The sequence below is a fragment of the Carlito syrichta genome, unplaced genomic scaffold (genome assembly GCF_000164805.1).
Source record: "Carlito syrichta isolate Samal-C Ts95f unplaced genomic scaffold, Tarsius_syrichta-2.0.1 Scaffold308842, whole genome shotgun sequence".
In the NCBI taxonomy this organism is placed as follows: domain Eukaryota; kingdom Metazoa; phylum Chordata; class Mammalia; order Primates; family Tarsiidae; genus Carlito; species Carlito syrichta.
Window position 1 is genome coordinate 255,251 of NW_007252938.1, and position 22,475 is coordinate 277,725.

At 46.6% G+C, this 22,475-nt stretch overlaps 1 protein-coding gene across 1 annotated transcript in view; it reads left to right on the plus strand.

The window, feature by feature from the left end:
- The window catches only part of LOC103268515 (short transient receptor potential channel 2-like), a 44,739-nt gene that overhangs the window by 13,232 nt on the left and 9,032 nt on the right, over positions 1-22,475 (plus strand). Inside the window, exons 5-14 of the mRNA XM_008066097.1 lie at positions 442-620; positions 8,782-8,867; positions 9,108-9,280; positions 11,650-11,722; positions 13,748-13,872; positions 15,325-15,433; positions 16,323-16,365; positions 17,341-18,060; positions 20,602-20,814; positions 22,081-22,245. Coding sequence (XP_008064288.1) covers positions 442-620; positions 8,782-8,867; positions 9,108-9,280; positions 11,650-11,722; positions 13,748-13,872; positions 15,325-15,433; positions 16,323-16,365; positions 17,341-18,060; positions 20,602-20,814; positions 22,081-22,245 — 1,886 coding nt within the window. The remainder of the gene's footprint in view (positions 1-441; positions 621-8,781; positions 8,868-9,107; positions 9,281-11,649; positions 11,723-13,747; positions 13,873-15,324; positions 15,434-16,322; positions 16,366-17,340; positions 18,061-20,601; positions 20,815-22,080; positions 22,246-22,475) is intronic.

The window sequence follows — 22,475 nt, forward strand, 5'->3', positions numbered from 1 at the left end:
TGATAATGGAGTATGATACTGTGTGTAGGGCGTGTGGTGGTGTGTGGGAGGTTGAGGTCTCATGGCCCAGAAAGGGTCAGCATACCTCAGCTAATCCTCTGGGCAAGTGGTCTCCCCAGACCCCTCCTGCTAAAATGAGATATTGATGTGGTCCCTGGAGAAGTATAGAGTGAGGAGATACTCATGCTGGGAAGTGTGGAACCATGGCAGAGGAGTGATGATTAGAGGGCAAGGGACTGAATATGAGTGAGCCCTGACTGACTTGCTCGGCATTGCCGTACCCAGAGCGCCAAAGCCTGAGGGGGCATTGATGAAGGACCTCCATTCTTTTGCTAGAGTTTATGTAGTCCCTGTCTTCCGTCCTTTCCCCAATACTGACCTTCTCTTCTCTTTCTCCTGCTCTCTCACTTCCTTTCCTCTGTTTTCTCTTTCTTCCTTGAGATGATTTCCTGGCTCCAGCCTCAGGAGAGTCATGGGATCGACTTCGCCTGACCTGCTCCCAACCCTTCACACGTCATCAGACCTTTGGCCTGGCCTTTCTGCGGGTGCGTTCCTCCCTGGACTCCTTAGATGATTCCATGATGGGTCCTTCAGCCCTTGTGAGCTCTGGACTGAGCCAGGTATGTACGATGATGGCACAAGGACTTAATGTTTTCCCTCCCTTTTTAGGTTTCTGGTTAAGAGGCTGGTGTTTGACTGAGGGATATACATACACACACACACAAATACAAGCATCAATGGCCTCAATACCCTTTCTTTCTTTCTTTTTTTTTTTTTTTAGTTGGAGTCTCACTCTGTTGCCCAGACTGGAATGCAGTGGCCGCTCCCGGCCACCGCAGCTTCGACCTGCTGGGGCTCCGGCGATCCTTCTGCCTCAGCCTTCCAAGTAGCTGGAATAACAGATGCGCGCTACCACACCCAGCTAGTTTTTTTTTTTTGTAGAGATGAGGTCTCACCAAGTTGCCCAGGTGGGTCTTGAACCCGCAGACTCAGGCAATCCACTCACCTCAGCCTCCCAAGGCACGGGATTATAGGCTGAGCCACCGAGCCCGGCTTCAATACCCTTTCTTACAGGTCGGAGTACACTCCATTCCATCCCTTTCTCATATGCAAGTCTTGAATACAAGTGTACACAAAGCTGTTGGTTCATTTGTTCTTTAGCCATAATGAAATTCTTTTGGGATCCAAATTTTTTTTAGTTGGAGTCTCACTCTGTCACCCAGACTGGAGTGCAGTGGTCGCTCCTGGCCACCGCAGCCTCCACCTGCTGGGCTCCGGCAATCCTTCCACCTCAGCCTTCCAAGTAGCTGGAACTACGGGTGTGCGCTACCACACCCAGCTAATTTTTTATTTATTGTAGAGATGAGGTCTCACCAAGTTGCCCAGGCGGGTCTTGAACCCAGGGGCTCAGGCAATCCACTCACCTTGGCCTCCCAAAGTGCTGGGATTATAGGCTGAGCCACCGAGCCCAACCTGGGATCCAAATTTAATCTCATTCTTCACTTCTAGGCTCTTGCAGGGCTATAGCTTTCATCAGACTTTTCCTTTCAGCACCTGAGAGTCCTAAGGCTGTCTTACAGTCCCTCTGTCGTTGTTGTTCCCTGACCTACCTGCCTTACAGAGTTATATCCTTAAATATGTGCTCTGCAGTTTTATTTGTTCCCAAGATTTTCTTCCTGTACAACACACATATACAGGCATACCTTGGACATGTTCTGGACCCAGCTTCAGACTAACACAATAAAGCAAGTGACATACATTTTTTGGTTCTCCAATGTATATAAAAGTTATGCTTATTCTAGTTACATTACATGTCAGTGAAATGTGTGATAGCTTGTGTCTAAATATATATATATTAAATTAAGGCATTATATGTATGTATACATTGGAGACCCAATAAGGCATATATATAATGCCTTAATTTTAAAATACTAAAAAATGACTGGGCATCATGGTAGCTCATGCCTCTAATCCCAGGATTTTGGGAGGCTGAGATCAGAGGATTGCTTGAGCCCAGGAGTTCGAGACCAACCTGAACAATGTAGTAAGACCTTGTCTGTACAAAAAAAAAAAAAATCAAATAATTAGTTAGGTGTGATAACATGCACCTGTAGTCCCAGCTACTCAGGAGGCTGATGAGGAAGGACTGCATGAGCCCAGGAAGTTAAGGCTTCAGTGATCTATCATCACACTACTGTACTACAGCCTGGACAACAGAGTGAGACACTGACTCAAAAAAAAAAACCAAAACACTAAAATATTGGCTGGGCATGGTGGCTCACACCTGACATCCCAGTACTTTGGGAGGCCAAGGCAGGAGGATTGCTTGAGTCCAGAAGTTCAAGACCTCCCTAAGCAACATAGTGATACCTTGTCTCTACAAAAAAAAAATTAAAAATAATCTGAACATAGTAGCATGCACCTGTAGTCCCAGCTACTTGAGAGACTGAGGCAGAAGGATTGCCTGAATCCAGGAGGTCAAGGCTGCAGCAAGCCATGATTGTGCTGCTGTATTCCATTCTGGATGACAGAGTGAGACCCCCAACTCAAAAGAAAAGTTGGGCCGGGCTCGGTGGCTCAGCCTGTAATCCCACACTTTGGGAGGCTGAGGTGAGTGGATTGCCTGAGTCCGTGGTTCGAGACCCACCCCGACAACTTGATGAGCCCTCATATCTACAATAAATCAAAAAATTAGCCGGGCGTGGTAGAACACGCCTGTTGTTCCAGCTACTTAGAAGGCTGAGGCAGAAGGATCCCCGGAGCCCAGCAGGTTGAGGCTGTGGTGGCCGGGAGTGTGCCACTGCACTCCAGTCTGGGCGACAGAGTGAGACCCCAACTAAAAAAATAAATAAATAAATTCTCAGCCAGGTACAGTGACTCAAGTCTGTAATCCAAGCACTTTGGAAGGCTGAGGCAAGAGGATTGCCTGAGTCCAGCTGGGTGACTTGGTGAAACCACATCTCTATAGTAAATCAAAAAATTATCTGAGCATAGTGGCGCACACCTGTGTTTCCAGCTACTTGGAAGGCTGAAGTGGAAGGATCACCTGAGTCCAGTAGGTTGAGGCTGCGGTGGCCGTGAGCATGCCACTGCACTCCAGCCTGGGTGACACAATGAGACTCCGACACACACACACACACACAAAATTCTCACATTGTTTCTTGAGTATATTTAAAGATCTTTTTTTTTTTTTTTTTTTTTTTTGAGTTGGAGTCTCACTCTGTCGCCCAGACTGGAGTGCAGTGGCCGCTCCCGGCCACCGCAGCCTCGACTGCTGGGCTCCAGCAATCCTTCCACCTCAGCCTTCCGAGTAGCCGGAATTACAGGCACACGCTACCACGCACGGCTGATTTTTGATTTATTGTAGAGATGAGGTCTCGCCAAGTTGCCCAGGCGGATCTCGAACCCGTGGGCTCAGGCAGTCCACTCACCTCAGCCTCCCGAGGCACGGGATTACAGGCTGAGCCATCGAGCCCGGCTATTTAAAGATCATTTTAAGAAAATGTGTTTGCTTTCAGGAAAAGCATAATTCACTTTAACAACTTATTCAAGATTCTTCTGATTATGATACAGATAACATACTTGGAAAAAGCACAATAGAATTAAACAGAAATGCTAACAGAGCTCTTAATTTCCCTTCTTTGTGAAAAAAGTGACAATATTTTTGTGTTCCTAAACTGACAATTTTTAAATCATCAGGCTGCTCTTACTACCGCTCCACCAAAAATACATTCAAATTTTCATCCCAGGACAAGAAATAACACAATTCTTCATATGTAACTTATCAGAAATATTAATAGTTTACTTCTTTTAAGTACAAAATACTAAATAACAAAAATTTCCATCTAATTTGGCTACTTCTCACTATGCTTAATCATTTCTAACTTTTGATTTGAAATGATGTGTCACACTCTTCCATTCACTCAAACACCTAGAAATCATTGTAGGGTTATAAATGGTCTAATTTCAATATTGTTGGGTCTCTGGGACTAGAGAGGCCCTAGGAGAGGGAGAGAGATGGAGGAATAACCACTTAACAGAGCGGTCAGAACACATTTATCAGTTAAGTTCAGCATCTTATACAGGCGTAGTTCATGGCATCCTAGAATAGTTACAGCAGTAACATCAAAGATTACTGATCACAGATCACTATAACAGAGGTAATAATAATTAAAAAGTGAGAAATATTGTGAGAATTACCAAAATGTGGCACAGAGACATGAAGTGAGTACATACTATTGGAAAAATGGGACCAATAAACTTGCAAGGTTACAACAAACCTTCAATTTTTAAAAAGACATCCACACCCACGTACAATATCTACGAAGCACAATAAAACAAGATGTACCTGTTTTCTAGTTATTTTTTCTTCTTAAACCCATTCTGACTCCTCTACTCCAGCTTTGTGGTCACACTGATATCTCCACTTATCGTTCTAAGCCATCTTATTTCATCCACAGATATGAACATCTAGTCACACAAAGCTAGAGTCACATAATTTTAGAGATTAAAAAATATTTGGAGACCATCTAGCCCCAGCCATCTCATTTTAAATATATAGAGAAACATATATTCAAAATCATACAGTGGGTCAAAAGAAAGTAAGGACTAGAAATTAGGGCATTACACCACTCTGTTTCCTATGCATACAATACATTTCTTAGAAGTTTCAAACATTTAACAGCCGAAAGAATTCCAATTCACATGAGTGAACCTCACAAGAGTCACTGTTGTTGAGGTTACTGAGAAAAAGAATAGATAGCATCAAGCAGAGAAAATGAAGTTAGAGCAGAGAAAGCAGGAGTAGGTGCTTTTGTAGTGTAGCCTTAGGAGAAACCCGGAGAACTGAGACAAAGTAAAGCTTGGTCTGAGATTTGCTCTTCCATAGAGGAAAGGACAATAATTGTAAGATGACCAATGGAGTCAATTCAGTTGTATTTTACCAGGTTCCAATATTGCTGTGCTAGGAGCTGTCATGAATGGAGCCAGATCCCTGTAATCCTAGCTGTTCAAAAAAATGGACGCTCAGCCAGGGTCGTTGGCTCAGCCTGTAATCCCGTGCTTTGGGAGACTGAGGTGAGTGGATTGCCTGAGCCTGCGAGTTCAAGACCCGCCTGAGCAACTTGGCGAGACCTCATCTCTACAATAAATAAAAAAAATCAACTGGGCATAGTAGCGTGTGCCTGTGATTCCGGCTACTCGGAAGGCTGAGGCGGAAGGATCGCCGGAGCCTAGCAGGTGGAGGCTGCAGTGACCGGGAGCGACCACTGCACTCCAGTTTGGACGACAGAGTGAGACTCCAACTCAAAAAAAAAAAAAAAATTAACTATCCTTACACACCCAGTAGTTACCCTTTCTAGTAGTATAACTCTGACATTCATAAGACAAGGTAAAGACAAAATGAAACCCCAGGAAAAAAAAATTTTTGTTTTGAGTCCGAGTCTTACTCTAGCCCAGGCTGGACTGCAGTGTCACGCTCACAGCCACCACAACCTCAATCTGCTGGGCTCAGGTGATCCTTCCATCTCAGTCTTCCAAGTAGCTGGAATTACAGGCATGCGCTACCATACCTGGCTAATTTTTTTTTATTTATTGTAGAGGTGAGGTCTCACCAAGTTGCCCAGTCTAATCTCAAACCTGTGGGCTCAGGCAATTCTCTCACCTCGGACTCCTAAAATGGAAACCCCGGAAAATTAAACATAATCTTTCAAAATTATTGCTAGGTCCAAGAAGACATTGTAATGGCAACTAAAAAATATTAAATAGTGAATGAGAATGAAAATACTACTTTTCAAGCTTGTAGAATGAATCCAAAATCATGCTTTACAAGAAAGACAATTATCTTTAAAATAGTCTAGCCAAGCACAGTGACTCACATCAGTAACCCCAGCACTTTGGGAGGCAGAGGCAGGAGGATCCCTTGAGGCCACGAGTTTGAGACCAGCTTAGACAATAAAATGAGATCCCATCTCTACAAAAAAAAAAAGAAAGAAAGAAAAAATTAGCTAGGTGGGGTGGCTCACACCTAAAGTCCCAGCTACTTAGGAGGCTGAGGCAGAAGGATCGCATGAGTCCAGAAGTTTGAGACTATGGTTAGTGGTGAACCATGATTGTGCCACTGCATTTCAGCCTGGGTGACAAAGTGAAACTCTGTCTCAAAAAAAGAAAAAGAACCTGTGATAGAATTCATCCATGCTGTGTGAGAAATTGAAAAGAAAAATCTGGTACAGAAAAATCAGCTGAAATTTTTTTTTAAGTTTTAATGTAAGAGGAAATTTGAATAAAAAAGGAAATAGTCAACAATAAAATGAATTTCACTAAAAAATTAAGAAACTAGCATACCATATGAAATCTCTATGCAGAAATGATCTATTGAGAATTTTTGGGGTTTTTTTTTTTGTTGTTGTTGTTGTTGTTTGTTTTTTTGTTTTGTTTTGTTTTTGAGTTGGAGTCTCACTCTGTCGCCCAGACTGGAGTGCAGTGGCCGCTCCCGGCCACCGCAGCCTCGACCTGCCGGGCTCCGGCGATTCTTCCGCCTCAGCCTTCCGAGTAGCCGGAATTACAGGCGTGCGCTACCACGCCCGGCTGATTTTTTGATTTATTGTAGAGATGAGGTCTCGCCAAGTTGCCCAGGCTGGTCTCAAACCCCTGAGCTCAGGCAATCCTCTTTCCTCGGCCTGGGATTACAGATTTGAGCCACCACGCCTGGCTGACAAGATCTGATTCTATCAACCAGGCTGGAGTGTGTGGCACAATTGTGGCTAACTGGATCCTTGAACTACTGGTCAAGCAATCTTCCTGCCCCATCCTGAGTAGCTAGGACTATAGGCATGTACCACTACACCTGACTTTTTTTTTTTTTTTTAATAGATACGGTGTCTCGCTATGTTACTGAGGCTAATTTCGAATTCCTGATTTCAAGCAGTCTTCCCACCTCAGCCTCCCAAAATGCTGATATAGGCATGAGCGACTGTACCAGGCCCCCTAGGAGATTATTGCACATAGACATTTCTGGAGCTAGAAGCAAACAAGTTTTAAAATGCCTATTATAGGATGAGCATAATTTTAGACTTTTTAGGTTCACGCCTGTAATCTCAAAACTTTGGGAGACCTAGGTGGGAGCATTGCTTGAGTCTAGCATTTTGAGATCAGCCTGGGCAGCATAGCAAGACCTCATCTCTGCAAAAATAAAACACTTAACCAGGCGTGATGGTGCATACCTAAGTCCCAGCTACTCAAGAGGCTGAAGTAGGAAGATTGCTTGAGCCCAGGAGTTTGGGGCTGCGATGAGCTATGATTGCACCACTGTATTCCAGCTTATGCGGCAGAGTGAGTCTCTTAAAAAATGGTAATAAAGGCCAGGCTTGGTGGTTCAGCCTGTAATCCCAGCAGTTTGGGAGGCCAAGGCGAGTGGATTGTCTGAGCCTGCGGGTTCGAGATCAACCCGGGCAACTTGGTGAGACCTCACCTGTATAACAAATCAAAAAATTAGCTGGGCATGGTAGCACACACCTGTAGTTCTGGCTACTTAGAAGGCTGAGGCGGAAGGATTGCCGGAGACCAGCAGGTCAATGCCGGGGTGACCATGAGCATCGTCGTGAGCAGTGGCATGCTCGTGGCCACCCCAGCATGGGTGACAGAGTGAGACTCTGACTAAAAAAAAAAAAAAATGATAATAGGCCAGGCGCGGTGGCTCACGCCTATAATCTCAGCACTTTGGGAGGCCGAGGTGAGAGGATTGTCTGAGCCCACAGGTTCGAGACCAACCTGGGCAACTTGGCAAGACCTTATCTCTACAATAAATCAAAAAATTAACTGGGTGTGGTAGTGTGCACCTGTAGTTCCAGCTATTTGGAAGGCTGAGGTGGAGGGATTACCTGACCCCAGTGGATCGAGGCTGCGATGGCCATGAACAACGTGCCACTGCACTCTAGCCTGAGCGACAGAGACTCCAACTCAAAAAAAAAAAAGATAATAAAATACCTATGATATTTAGATATACTAGCTAATGCTTGAGACATGATACCTGTATATGCACACATGCGTACACACGAATTCCAATGATTAAGTTTGCCAGCTCATCCTAGAAAATGTGCTACATACCTCATTGCTGAATATCACTACACTACCTTCAAAGTACTCCCCTTGGAAAGCTATGCACCAATACCAGCACCTAGTCCCCTGTCAAAGCATCAGACCATCAAATGTCTTCCTTTTATCTTTGGGTAAAGACAAATGTCACTGGAGACTAAATCAGGTAAGTAGGGAGGGTGTTCCAATACAGTTATTTGTTCAATGCTGCCAACATAAGCACACAGTGGCAAGTTCGTGGAGCTTAATTGTCAGATTTCAACAAATAACGACAGCTCTGTTAGCCATTCCAGAAAAAGAGTTCCAAAATTGCTTTGACAGGTGGACTGGGTACTAGAATCAGTGCATAGCTTCTCAAGGGAAGTACTTTGAAGGTGACCATAGTGATGTTTAGCAATGAGGTATGTAGCACTTTCTCTAGCAAACTTAATTGTTGGACCTTGTGTACATGTCTCTTTATAGATGACTAGAAACAGTAGCTAAAATTATTAGGTTTTTAGTTGCAGATAAGCTAAATTGTTCACAAAATAAATCATACTGAAAACCAAGCAATATTTTAAAATAATATTTAGAAGAAAATAATAATATAAATGTCCCAAAACAGTTCAGTAGTTTCAGAGTAGGCTCTGGCACTAGGTAGCAGTGTCCCCTGGTGGTGAATCTTGGTATTTCATATTTCTCTGTTCTCAGGGTTCTTCTGATGCTCAGGAGTCCGGTCCCAGCCCCTGGCTGGCTAATCCATCCATTCGGAGGACATTCTTCCCAGATCCCCACACGTACGTACCTGATGGAGTGGAGATGACCTAGCCACTTCTAAGATCTTTCTCATGAAGAGAAAGGCTACCAACTGGCTCACGGGCACACAAGCCCAGCCAGCATTCACCAAACTAATCACATGCTCTAGTCCTAACCCTATGTGTATATCAAACTGGCTTTCTTGGTTAGTTGCCATTCACTTAGAAGAGCAGAATGGGGTCTGTGTTCCTAGTAAAATCAGGCACTCTGTTTTCTTGCAGGGACACCAAGGAAATTTCAGAGCTCAGGAATATCCTAACGCAACTGCAGCCAGGGACTCTGGGGCGTTCAGCCCGCATGGTGCTTTCTGCTGCCCGCCGGGCGTCTCCAGCCAGTGTGTTAAGCTCAAAGAACAGCCATGCAGAACCTGATCCCAATCATCTGGACAGTGAAGGTGAGGCCCCATAAATTACTCCTCACTGGCCCTAGCAATGTCCTTCCTTCCTGAATCTACTACTGCTATACAGGGATGGCTCACAAGTGGGACTTCATGTGGTAGAGAAGACAACTGTCAGTGTCTTGTTACCAGAAGAGAAATAAAATATTGTATAGTAACTGAAAAAGCACTGGCCTAGGAATCTTTACTTTTTGGGCTTCAATTCTCTCGTCTTCAAAGTGAAGTAATTAGGCAGGTGTGGTGGCTCACGCCTGTAATCTCAGCACTTTGGGAGGCCAAGGCCAGAGGACTGCCTGAGCCCATGGATTCGAGACCAGCCTGAGCAACATGGTGAGACTTCATCTCTAAAATAAATCAAAAAAATTTGCTGGGCATAGTGGTACATGCCTGTAGTTCCAGCTACTTGGACGGCTGAAGTGGAAGGATCACCTGAATCCAGCAGGTCAAGGCTGCAGTGCCTTTGATTGTGCCACTACACTCCAGCCTAGGCGACAGAGTGAGACTCCGACTCAAAAGAATAAAAAAGAATGAAGTAGGCCAGGCTCGGTGGCTCAGCCTGTAATCCCAGTACTTTGGGAGGTCGAGACGAGAGGATTGCCTGAGTCCATGGGTTCGAGACCCATCTGGGCAACTTGGCGAGACCTCATCTCTACAGTAAATCAAAAATTAGTCGGGCATGCTAGCATGCCTATAGTTCTGACTACTTGGAAGGCTAAGGCAGAAAGATCGCAGGAGCCCAGCAGGTCAAGGGTGTGGTGGCCAGGAGCATGCCACTGCCCTCCAGCTGGGTGACAAAGTGAGACTCCAACTCAAAAAAAAAAAAGTAATTAAACCAAATAGCATCTAGCCTCTTGTAGAATGTTCTGTGATCATCCCAGAAAGATAATTAAGTCATGGTGGTGATATATGGAGTTTATTGGTAACTAAAGTAGGGGAATAGTGTAGTTTTATCACAGAGAATGAAAGGGTTAAAAGAACAATTTGGAATACTATAAGAAAGGGATTGGCAGTAGTGGGAAACTGCCAGGGAATGAAGGGGCACACCTCATCAACTAGGGTACCTGCATAATGAGCATTTGTATACCTAACTCTGAATTGTACCCCACATTTTTTAAATTAAAATTAAAATTTAAAATTTAAAAAATAAAAAAACAATTTGGAGTTCTACTTTGTACCAGATATATTGCAGGCACTTTCACTAACTTTACCTATAACAGACTTATAAAGTAGATACTGTTATCATCATTTTGCAAAAGAATCTGAGGTTCAGAAAGGTTACATTTTCTGAGTCACAGCTAAAATGGCAGAGCTAGGATTTGAACCCAAAGCTCTTGTATTTTTCACTACTCTAGACATCAAGAAAGAGGAAAACCAATAAGGTTCTAGTTGAAGAGTTAAGAAAATAAGATTGCTCATTGTTCCATTGGAAAAATTTTAGAAAAGCATAAGGTTTATGTCATTTCAAAGGACTAAACAAATTATCGTAATAATGGGTGAGTATGCCATTGGGAGTTACTTTAGAAACTGACTGTCACATAAGGAAAGATGCAGTGCACTATTTTTAAGAGGAGAATAAAAAGGAATTAGTAATTTTTGGTTCCCTACTACAGAACTAGTACTGGAGCTATGAAAGCACTTTGAATTTTATTAAATGCTATACAAAGTGTTTCATAAATTCTGAATAAATAATGGTTGATGGTTTTTATTATCACTCATTTGACACATGTTTATTAAACATCTCTTATGTGCTAGGCTTTGTGTTAGGTGTCAAGGATACCACAGTAATTCTCCTACCTTAGTGGAAAAACACGTGTTCATATCACACAAAGAAATATAAAATTGCCGGGCTCGGTGGCTCAGCCTGTAATCCCGCGCCTTTGGGAGGCTGAGGTGAGTGGATTGCCTGAGCCCGCAGGTTCGAGACCCACCTGAACAACTTGGTGAGACCTCATCTCTACAATAAATCAAAAAATCGGCCGGGCATGGTAGCGCACGCCTGTAATTCCGGCTACTTGGAAGGCTGAGGCGGAAGGATCGCCGGAGCCCAGCAGGTCGAGGCTGCGGTGGGCAGGAGCGGCCACTGCACTCCAGTCTGGGTGACAGAGTGAGACTCCAACTCAAAAAAAAAGAAATATAAAATTAAAACTGTGAAAAGTACTTTCAAGGAAAAGCATAGTAGAACGACCAGATTTAGAGTAGAGAATTCAGGAAAAGTCTCTGTAGGAGTTAGTATTTCATCTAAGACTTGAAGAGTGAGAAAGAATTAGCAGGAAAAAGGAGTAGAAAGAATATTCTTAAAAGAAGGAATATTATATGTGAAGACGCTTCTATTACTGGACTAGATTTAATGAGCATTTCTACCACAGAGCCCAGAGCAGAAGAGCAAGACTCCAAGAATGCTGTGGGCAGGATGAAAAGACGGAAAGTGCAGGACCAGAGGTGAGTAGGTCAGCATAAAGACCCAAGTCACCTCCCCAGACTTTATTGCCCTTTAGCTGTCCTCCCCATTTTGCTTCAGTGAGGGTAGGGAGTATCCTTATGTCTGGGTCTTGACCTCTTAGTCTGGTCCTAAGAATAATGGAGAAAAGATGACCTTATCCACAAGTTGTCAGGTTTGGAACTAGGCAAGGTGGCAACCCTGCAATGAACTATAGTCTGAAGATAGTATACTGCATCTCATGGACTTCAACAAAATTTAAATCATTTCTACTTAAATGGACACTGTCAAGAAAGTAAAAAGATGACCTACAGAATATGGGAGGACATATTTGCATATCATATTTGATAAGGTTCTTGAGTTTAGAATATATAAAGAACCTTTCCAAGTCAACAGTAAATGGGCAAAGGGTCTGAACAGACTTTTCTCCAAAGAAGATATACAAGTGGCCAGTAGTCACATGAGAAGATTCTCAATATCATTAGTCATCAGAGGAATGCAAATGAAAATAACAGTGATTACTTCGCACCTGTTAGGATGGCTGTACTAAAAAAGATGGACGATAACAAATGTTGGGGAAGCTATAGAGAAATTGGAACCCTCACACATTGCTAGTGGGAATGGATAATAGTACAACTGCTTTGGAAGGCAGTTTGGCAGCTTCTCAAAATCCTAATTGTATGACCCAGCAGTTCTATTCCTGGATATATACCCCAAGTAATTTATTTTTTAGTCAGGGTCTCACTGTGTCACCCAGGCTGAAGTGCAGTAGCACCATCATGACTCACCACAACCTTGAACTCCTGGACTCAAGTTATCCTCCCGTCTCAAACTCCTGAGTAGCTGGAACTACAGGCACATGCCATCATGCCCAGCTAATTTTTTAAATTTTTTGTAGAGACGAGGTCTCACTATGTTTCCCAGGCTGGTCTCAAACTCCTAGGATCAAATATTCTTCCTGCCTCAGCCTCCCAAAGTGATGGGATTACAGGTGTGAGTCACTGCACCCAGCCTACTCCAAAGAATTGGTAACAGGTGTCCACATAAAAACTTACAGACAAATGCTCATAGCAGCATCGTTTATAATTGCCAAGAAGTGGAAACAACCCAGGTGTTCATCAGCTGATGATTGGATAAAGTAGGATATATCTATACTACGGAATGTTACATTTAGTCATAAAAAAGAAATATAGTACTGATCCTTGCGACAACATGGCTAAATCTTGAAAACATTATGCGAAGTGTAAGGAGTCAGGACCATGTACAGTGGCTTGTGCCTGTGATTCTAGCATTTTCAGAGGCCTAAACGGGAGGATCATTTGAGGACAGGAGTTCCAGACTAGCCTAGGTAACATATGAGACCGTGTCTCTCCAAAACATTTAAAAGAAAAAAATTAGACAAGTGTGGTGACAGGCTCCTGTAGTCCCAGCTACTGGGGAGGCTGATGGAAGAACCACTTGAGCCCAGAAGTTCAAGATGGTAGTGAGCCATGATTATACCATTGCATTCTAGCTAGAGTGACAGAGCGAGATGTCTTCCCTGTCTCTAAAAAGAAATGAAGTCAGTCACATAAGACCACGTAGCATACGATTTCATTTATATGGAATGTCCAGAATAGGCAAATACATAAAGACAGAAAGTAGATTAATGGTTGCTAGGATCTATGGGTCGGAAGAATGGGGACTGACTGCTAACGGACCTGGGGGTTTCTTTTGGGATGATAAAAATGTTCTACAATTAGATTGTTGTGGTTACACAACATTGTGAATATATTAAAACTTTAAAAAGGTGAAATTTATGGTATGTGCATTATATTCCAATAAAATATAATTAAAAACCTAGGGTCAATAATAGCTCTGTTCTCAGACATTTAAAAGTTAAACATTGTCTCTCAAGTCTGGTATGTCAAGTGGGAAAACCAGGACTCATCCAGGGTTTTAACTATTCCCCATTACTTTTGCCCTCATTCTGGGCTCCATCAGCCCTATGGCTACTTACTGATAGCCTTAACTCTTCTTTCTCACAGGCCTCTGTCCAACTCTAACTCTCAGCCAAACAGAAGGGGAACAGCAAGAGCAGGACAAAGAGAATGCCGACCCCAGGCCCAAAGCAGTGGTGGCCAGCAGAGTGGACAGTGCCCCATTTGTGCAGGTAAAATGCTTGGGCACAGGGAGTTGTATGACAACTAGGTATTTCTTGAGGGAGGAATAGGAGATCTGGGGGTACTGCCAAGAAACATTTGAATTTGGACTCCTAGCCTTTGGCATCTCTGCAGCTCCCAGGTATACAGCTGTACTTTCAGTCAAATGTGGTTCAAGACACGTCTGTGTTGAACACCTGCTCACATTGTGTCAGCTAAGCTGAGGAAGGGACATGGGCCCTGCCCTCAGAAGGGTGAAACCAAACAGTATAAAACACTATCAAAGAGGGCCTAGAATTTTCTTCCTATTTCCTCTAATTCTACTTACTCTTTTTTTTTTAGTTGGAGTCTCACCCTGTCACCCAAGCTGGAATACAGTGGCATGCTGCTCACGGCCACCACAGCCTCGACCTGCTGGGCTCCGGCGATCCTTCTGCCTCAGTCTTCCAATTAGCTGGAACTACAGGCACATGCCACCACGCCCAACTAATTTTGTGATTTATTGTAGAGATGAAGTCTCACCAAGTTGCCCAGGATGGTCTCGAGCCCGTGAGCTCAAGCAATCCTCTCACCTCAGCTTCCCAAAGTGCTGGGACTATAGGCCACCACACCCAGCCTCTACTTACTCTTTACATCTCTGTTCAAATAGCACTTCTTTGCCAAGTTTTCTCTGATCTGCCTAAATCATCTCTCCCACCTGAACTTTTGCAGCATTCTCTGATTCCCTTGGACTCAGCACTTCTCACTTTCTTCTTTGTATCAACATGCCTGGGCAACATCGTGAGTCCTCATCTCTACAAAAAAAGTGAAAAAAATAGTTGATCGTGGTGGTATGCCCCCATAGTCTCAGCTACTCATGAGGCTGAAGTGGGAAGATCACTTGAGTCCAGAAGTTTGAGGCTGCAGTGAGCCATGATCATGATACTGCACACCAGGTTGGGTGACATAGTAAGACAGTTTCTCAAAACAAAACCAAGGGCCAGGCACAGTGATTCAAGCCTGTAATCCCAGCACTTTGGGAGGCCAAGGCAAGAGGATTGCCTGAATCCAGGGTTTCACAACCAGCCTGGGCAACTTGGTGAGACCTCATCTCTACGATAAATCAAAAAATTAGCCAGATATGGTGGTTCATCCCTGTAGTTCCAGCTACTTGGAAGGCTGAGGTGGAAGGGTCGCCTGAGCCCAGCAGGTTGAAGCTAGGGTAGCCGTGAACACATGCCACTGCTCTCCAGCCTGGGCGACAGAGTGAGACTCAGACTCCAAACAGAACAAAACAAAAGAAACACACACAGTAAACGTTTGATGGATACATGATAGTGTCTCAGGTGTAAAACATTTAATCATGGTAAATCTCCTGCAAAAACAGCTGCATCTTGGCAGCAGAAATTCCTTTCAGACTTCTTGGGGTAGCATCCTGCCTGGGAGCAAGCACAGTTTTGTTTACCACCTTCTCTCCCCCTTAGGCTCCTTCAGGATTGAGAGTCTTCCCCTGCACGCTGCCACTTGTGGAGAGACCTCCCCACCTCACCCAGCTTCTCCCTCCTCATCACCATCTTCATCGTCTTCATCCCAGTCTGTACTGTGGGTATCCTCCCCAGAGAGTTCACCACCCATCTGCTGGGTCCAGTGCCCTATCTGCCTGTTGCAGTTCTCAGCAAGAGAAGTAGAAGAACATGCCAGCATGTGTGGGGAGGTCCCTGAGGCATAAGCCATGAGGTCCCGTGGTTTGTAACCCCCACCCTCTAGGACTAAGACTGGGGAGTGGATCTCTTGACAGCTCAGAAGGACTGATGAGGCCTCCCTCCTTCCCTCCACTTGCTCCCTCAGGACTCTGCCTGAGGGCACCTCTGCGCCCAGTCTGATCCCCATTCCCAGTTGTCAAGGCTTCTGTGACCATGGCACCCAGTTCTCCTAAGGACAGCTCTGTTCTTTTCCGCCTTGGAACTCCTGGGCTTTGGGACACCATCTAGAATGTTTTTCCTTCCATGAGTGGTATATTCTCATGTCCTTTTTTGTGAAAGGAAAACCAAGGCCCAGTGAAAAGAAGAACACTGCCTGACAGATAAGATCCTATGGTATACTGGGAGCATGAGTGTGGGTTTTGAGCATGAACCCGCTAAACGGCATCCCATAGACTGTACGCTATCTTTGTAGGTTCCTGTCCTAGGTATAATCAAGTAACGGTACTGCTGTGTAACTTTAAGCAAGTTGTTTATCTTGGGGCCCAGAATTAACCTTTAGTAACTGAGAGAGAAAATCCCCCATCCTCCCACTCACAGAGCTGTTATAGGGACCAAATGGATTAATACTAGGGAATGGTTCTAGTCTAGCCTTGGAACTTTGGGCAAATCCTATTCCTCATCTACACAATGAGGTTATTGGACCAGAGAGTCTCAGAAGTCCCTTCAAGCTATGGTATTCCAAATTCAGTTTCCACCTTCTCTCCCCCCTTTCCCTGAAGATTTCACTGTGTGGCACTAACACCATTTCCCCTGGTCCCCAGGGTACAGGGCTAAGGGGGAGCAGCTGGTCCTGCAAAGGGAGGGCCTAAGGCGGGGTTTTAAATAGGTAGGAAAGAACATGCTAGGCACAGTCAAGGGAGTAGGCTGAGCAGGAAATCAGTCCGGTCCTGGCTAGCATAGGTGGGAGCAACCATGGATCCCCTCACGGTAAGAGACCACCTGCTCCTCTACCTTCCCATATCTTGGTCCCATTTCCAGCTGTGACTGAAACAAAAGATTGGCTCAGAGGGGCAGCAGGGGCATCCTGGCTGCCATGCAGGTAGTGGACATAATCGCATGGGTGGGAGAAAAGCGCCTGGAGCTGTGGGCCTGGGCCCAGAAGAGAAGGAACTATGAGGATGGGGCTGGGGCTAGGCCTGGCAGGAAAGAGGGTCAAGGCAATACCAAGGGGGGAAAATGACCCCCAAAGCAGGGGAGGGCAAAACTGAGGGGTTTAGTGAAGGAGTATGTTGGGTTCCTGCTGGAGTTCTGGTCAGACCCGAGGGGCTTGGCAGAAACCCAGTTCAAAGACCCTTCTCTGTGGACATGTCAGAACCTGCCCTCTGGAGAGGCTCTGGGACTTTCAGAGGGATGAGCAGCTGGGAAGTGAAGTCAACAAGATGGGAGCTGGGTCCTAGACAGATCCGATGTGCCTGCATGTGGGGTTAGGTTCCCAGTGCAACCTGTTCTAACCTACCTTACTCAAGGCACCCACTGACATGGGGCTTCTGTGAGGATGGACACCAAGCTGAGGAGAGGTCCCCCAGTCAGGCCCATTCCCAGCACTTTCCCAACCTGAGAATCTACACAATAAAATGGTGGGTAAATCAGTTTCTGCCAGTGTGTGTTTGGGACAAGGGAGAATATAATGGTGGCTGGGTATAAAGGGTTAAGGACTAGAAGGCAGAAGAGTGAGGGAGGCCCCAAAACAAAGGAGGTTGAGACTCGAGGTCCCACCCTCTCCACTCCTCCATCCAGCCACAGCCTAACTGGACCGAGATCGTGAACAAAAAGCTCAAGTTTCCACCTCCACTCCTGGGTGCCATCCAGGAGGGCCGGCTGGGTCTTGTGCACCAGCTGCTGGAGTCGGGGTCTGAGGCCACAAGCAGTGGGCCAGCTGGGCCCCTGCGAAATGTGGAGGAGGCTGAGGACCGCTCCTGGAGGGAAGCTCTCAACCTAGCCATCCGCCTGGGCCATGAGGCCATCACCGATGTGCTGTTAGCCAATGTCAAGTTTGACTTCCGGCAGATCCATGAAGCCCTGCTGGTGGCCGTGGACACAAACCAGCCAGCAGCAGTGCGTCGCCTGCTGGCCCGGCTAGAACGGGAGAAGGGTCGCAAAGTAGACACTAGGTCCTTCTCACTGGCTTTCTTTGACTCATCAATTGATGGCTCCCGCTTTGCACCTGGTGTCACTCCACTCACCCTGGCCTGCCAGAAGGACCTGTATGAGATTGCGCAGCTGCTCATGGACCAGGGTCACACCATTGCCCGGCCCCACCCAGTCTCCTGTGCCTGCCTTGAGTGCAGCAATGCCCGTCGCTACGACCTGCTGAAGTTCTCCCTGTCCCGCATCAACACCTACCGTGGCATTGCAAGCAGGGCCCACCTCTCACTGGCCAGTGAGGATGCCATGTTGGCTGCCTTCCAGCTCAGCCGCGAGCTCAGGCGCCTCGCACGCAAGGAGCCTGAGTTCAAGGTTGGTTTCCCATACTTCTTCTTGTCCTCAGTATGCCCATCTCTTCTTCCACCAGAGAGCATGGTTGGGCCTATGGTGGCTGTTCTGGGAAGTGGGCAGCAACAGGAAGATAAGGCCTAGTCTCTTCTCAGGAAACCTCTATTTTGGCAGGGAGTAACAGAATCCCACCCTGAGGGGCATCTCATTCCAGTGGCAGAGCAGTCACTCTGGAGGCACTTAGGTTTATGGGGGGAGACACAACCCCCACCCTAGGGGACCTTGGATCTGAGGGAGGAGAGAGAACACAGACAAGCAGTAAAACAGCTAGATAGACCCAGAGATGGCATTCAGAAGAATATGCCTCTTCTGAGTACCTACTGTGTGTTCCCAACCTGGAGCATTGTGCGTAAGGGGACAAGACACTCCCAGGATACTCAACTTCATTCAGTGCCTGTGTGGATAGTGCTAATAGAGCTTCCAAAGCCTAGGAAACAGAGGTCAGGAAGGTATAGCTGTTGTGCTCAAGACTCCTCAGAAGAAGAAATTAAGCTTAGCTATGGAGGTGGGTGATTTAATACAAGTTCAGACAGGCACCATGGCTCACGCCTATCATCCCAGCACTTTGGGAAGCCGGGGTGAGAGGATTGTCTGAGCCCACGGGTTCGAGACCAGCCCAGGCAAATTGGCGAGACCTCATCTCTACAATAAATCAAAAAATTAGCTAGGCGTGGTGGTGCGTGCCTGTAGTTCCAGCTACTTGGTAGGCTGAAGCAAAAGGATTGCCTGCACCCAGCAGGTTGAGGCTGCGGTGGCCATGAGTGTGCCACTGCACTCCAACCTGAGCGACAGAGTGAGACTCCAACTCAAATATATATATATGAGTGAAGAAGAGCAGGGGAGCCGGGCTTGGTGGCTCAGCCTGTAATCCCGTGCCTTGGGAGGCTGAGGTGAGTGGATTGCCTGAGCCCGTGGGTTCGAGACCCGCCTGGGCAACTTGGTGAGACCTCATCTCTACAATAAATCAAAAAATTAGCCGGGCATGGAAGCGCGTGCCTGTAGTTCCAGCTACTTGGAAGGCTGAGGCAGAAGGATCGCCGGAACCCAGCAGATCGAGGCTGTGGTGGCCGGGAGCGGCCACTGCACTCCAGTCTGGGTGACAGAGTGAGACTCCAACTCAAAAAAAAAAAAAAGAGCAGGGGGCATATTTGAGGTAGGGCTGCAGTTCAGTTGAAGGCTCTTGGGTAGCAAAAGTGTACATGATGATAAATGCAGGGGAAAGAGACTGTGCTGGGAGACCTGAGAATGTGTGAAGTGGAACCTAGAGGCAGGGACTAGTCAGGGACCTGGAATATCACCAGTGTAGTTTCTCCATCATTCATCCACTGATGTCTCGCGTGTGTCAAGCCAGACATGTCTTGCGTGGTCTCATCCTCAAGACCACGTTAGTGGGGGGAAATGGACAAGGATATTAAAACAGAAGCCTAAGTCAGGAGGGACCTGTACTATGGGAGCCAGAGAAAGAGGATGCTGTCCACACCTGGGGTTGTGGAGGGGTAGGAGGATGAGAAGCCCCTATTATTGCTCAACCTGGAAAGGGCAGGACTTTTCCTTCGTTCTCACAGTGGCCCAGGAGGGAGCCGTAGCAGCAGTCGTCATCTCCACTTTACAGCAGGGAGGCTGAGGCCTGGAAAAGGGAAGTATCTTGCCCTGTGTGTCATCACCTGAGGACAGTGCTGGGACTCAGACCTAGCCTCCTGAAGGCCTCACCTGGATTCTCTTGAGGGTGAGGTCCCCAGCTAAGCCAGGGGTAGAAAGGATAAAGTTAAACTAAGAACTGCCTTGTTCATTTCTACATCTTCCAAGATTGTCAGGATAGGTCTCACGTAAGGTAGATGCTTAAAAAATTAATTGGGCCGGGCTCAGTGGCTCAGCCTGTAATCCCGCGCCTTTGGGAGGCTGAGGTGAGTGGATTGCCTGAGCCCGCGGGTTCGAGACTCGCCTGGGCAGCAAGACCTCATCTCTACAATAAATAAAAAAATCAGCCGGGCATGGTAGCGCATGCCTGTAATTCCAGCTACTTGGAAGGCTGAGGCGGAAGGATCGCCGGAGCCCAGCAGGTCAAGACTGCGGTGGCCAGGAGCGGCCACTGCACTCCAGTCTGGGTGACAGAGTGAGACTCCAACTCAAAAAAAAAAAAAATTAATTGGATAAGCACATGAAAGGCATAAGGAGTAGGAGAAAAACTGGGACAAGAAATAGAGATTAGAAAAAGAAAACCCAAGGTACGAGAAAGGATGGCAAGGATTGAAGTGACTTAGTGATGAGGTAGAGATAGCACCAGATAAGCAAAGTGACACAGGAAGTACCTCATTATAGCAAGAGGGTGGGTAAGGTGGCAGAGAAGAAAGAAATTGATGATTCAGAGAGACTACATGTAGGAAGTGAGGTGCAAGAGGAGGACAGAGGTGGCCCAGGCCTACATTTTTGGGATGGCTTGGGAGGCTGATTTATTGGGGCTGGGTCCACAGGGTGGTGGACACACACAGACCTGCTTCCCTACAGCCAGAGTACATTGCCCTGGAGTCGCTGAGCCAGGACTATGGCTTTGAGCTGCTGGGCATGTGCCGGAACCAGAGCGAAGTCACTGCGGTGCTCAACGACCTGGGTGAGGACAGCGAGACCGATCCCGAGGCTGAGGCCCTAGGCCAGGCCTTCGAGGAAGGCATCCCCAACCTGGCAAGGCTGCGACTGGCCGTCAACTACAACCAGAAGCGGGTCAGCTGGGCCCTTCCTGTCTTCCTCTCCCTATCCTGATCCCTCGCCCTGCCATCTCTAGGTATCCCCTACTCCAGCCATAAGAGACTCCTTTTCCTGTCCCCAGGACCCTCTTAGACCTTAATTCTGTGCACCCTTCTATCTAAGCCCTTGGTCTTTGTCCCCAGCACTTCCTTCTGACCTTCGATCCTATCCCCTAACCTCTCCCCAGTCCTTAGAAGATTCATTACCCACTAGGACCCCACCTTCAGACCAGGGAATCTGGGTGTAAACTCAGCTGACCTGCTAGGTTACTTTGGTCTAGTCTTTTTCAGTTGTTAGACTTCAGTACCTCACTCTATTAAGCAAGATTAGACTAGATCTCTCAGAACTGAAATATCAAGTGGTTCAATTATCTCCTGTCTCATTAGACCCCCTCCCCCAAGCTGAAGACAGGCTTCCTTTCTAGCTCCTCCTCCCCCATCTCTTACTCTTATCCACTCTTAAATACGTTAACCCACCAGGAGCTTAACCAAAAACTTTCCTTAGCAGGGCTCGGTGGCTCAGCCTGTAATCCCACACCTTGGGAGGCTGAGGTGAGTGAATTACCTGAGCCCGCGGGTTCGAGACCCACCTAGGCAACTTGGTGAGACCTCATCTCTACAATAAATCAAAAATTAGTCAGATGTGGTCGCGCGCCTGTAGTTCCAGCTACTCGGAAGGCTGAGGCGGAAGGATTGCCAGAGCCCAGCAGGTGGAGGCTGCGGTGGCCGGGAGCGGCCACTGCACTCCAGTCTGGGCGACAGAGTGAGACTCCGACTCAAAAACAAAAACAAAAAAACCCAAAAAACGTTCCTTTATAATAGCTCCCCTGGCCCTGCCCCAAACATAGTGGACCCCACTTTCTCTCTTCTCTCTTCCTCAAGACCATGCAGGCTGGTGCCCCACATCTCTGAGAAGACAAAGAACCCTGGCGAGTTCTAGGTCTTAGTTACCCAGTTCTACCCACCACTGCTTGACTTAGATTCAAGAATGCAGGATCCAAAGAGTCCAGGAAAATTTTGAGTTCAGTTTTCCCCTTAAAAGACCTTGGCTTAGAGAGGCATGGGGCCTGCCCATGGTCATACAACAAGTGAGTTGTCTTTCTTCTGAGCTGGCTGGTATGGGGAGAAAAGAAGGATGTTTCAATCTCTATGGCAGGGAAGCAAAGGCTGTGCATCCAACTGGCACCCCCTTGTCCTCCCTGGCCTGTGGCCTCTTCCTCTGCTCACATTCATCTCTGCTTAGTTTGTAGCACACCCCATCTGCCAGCAAGTCCTGTCCTCCATCTGGTGTGGGAACCTGGCTGGTTGGCGTGGAAGCACCACCATCTGGAAGCTCTTTGTTGCCTTCCTCATCTTCCTCACTATGCCCTTCCTCTGCTTTGGCTACTGGCTAGCACCCAAGTCCCAGGTACTAAGAATAAGTGTTTTGTTGAGCACTTTTATTGTATGTCAGGCCCTGAGCTGAGCACTTTGTGAATGTTCCCGTGAAGTAACTTGAAGTGGCCCTGGCAGGCATTGCACTACATTTCTGTTATGTGGAGAAATCTGAGGCACAGGGAAGGGAAGAGCTGTTTTTGTTAAGGGTGTGCAGTAAATAGCAGAGTCAGGATTTAAACCGAGGTCCCTCTGCCTCCAAAA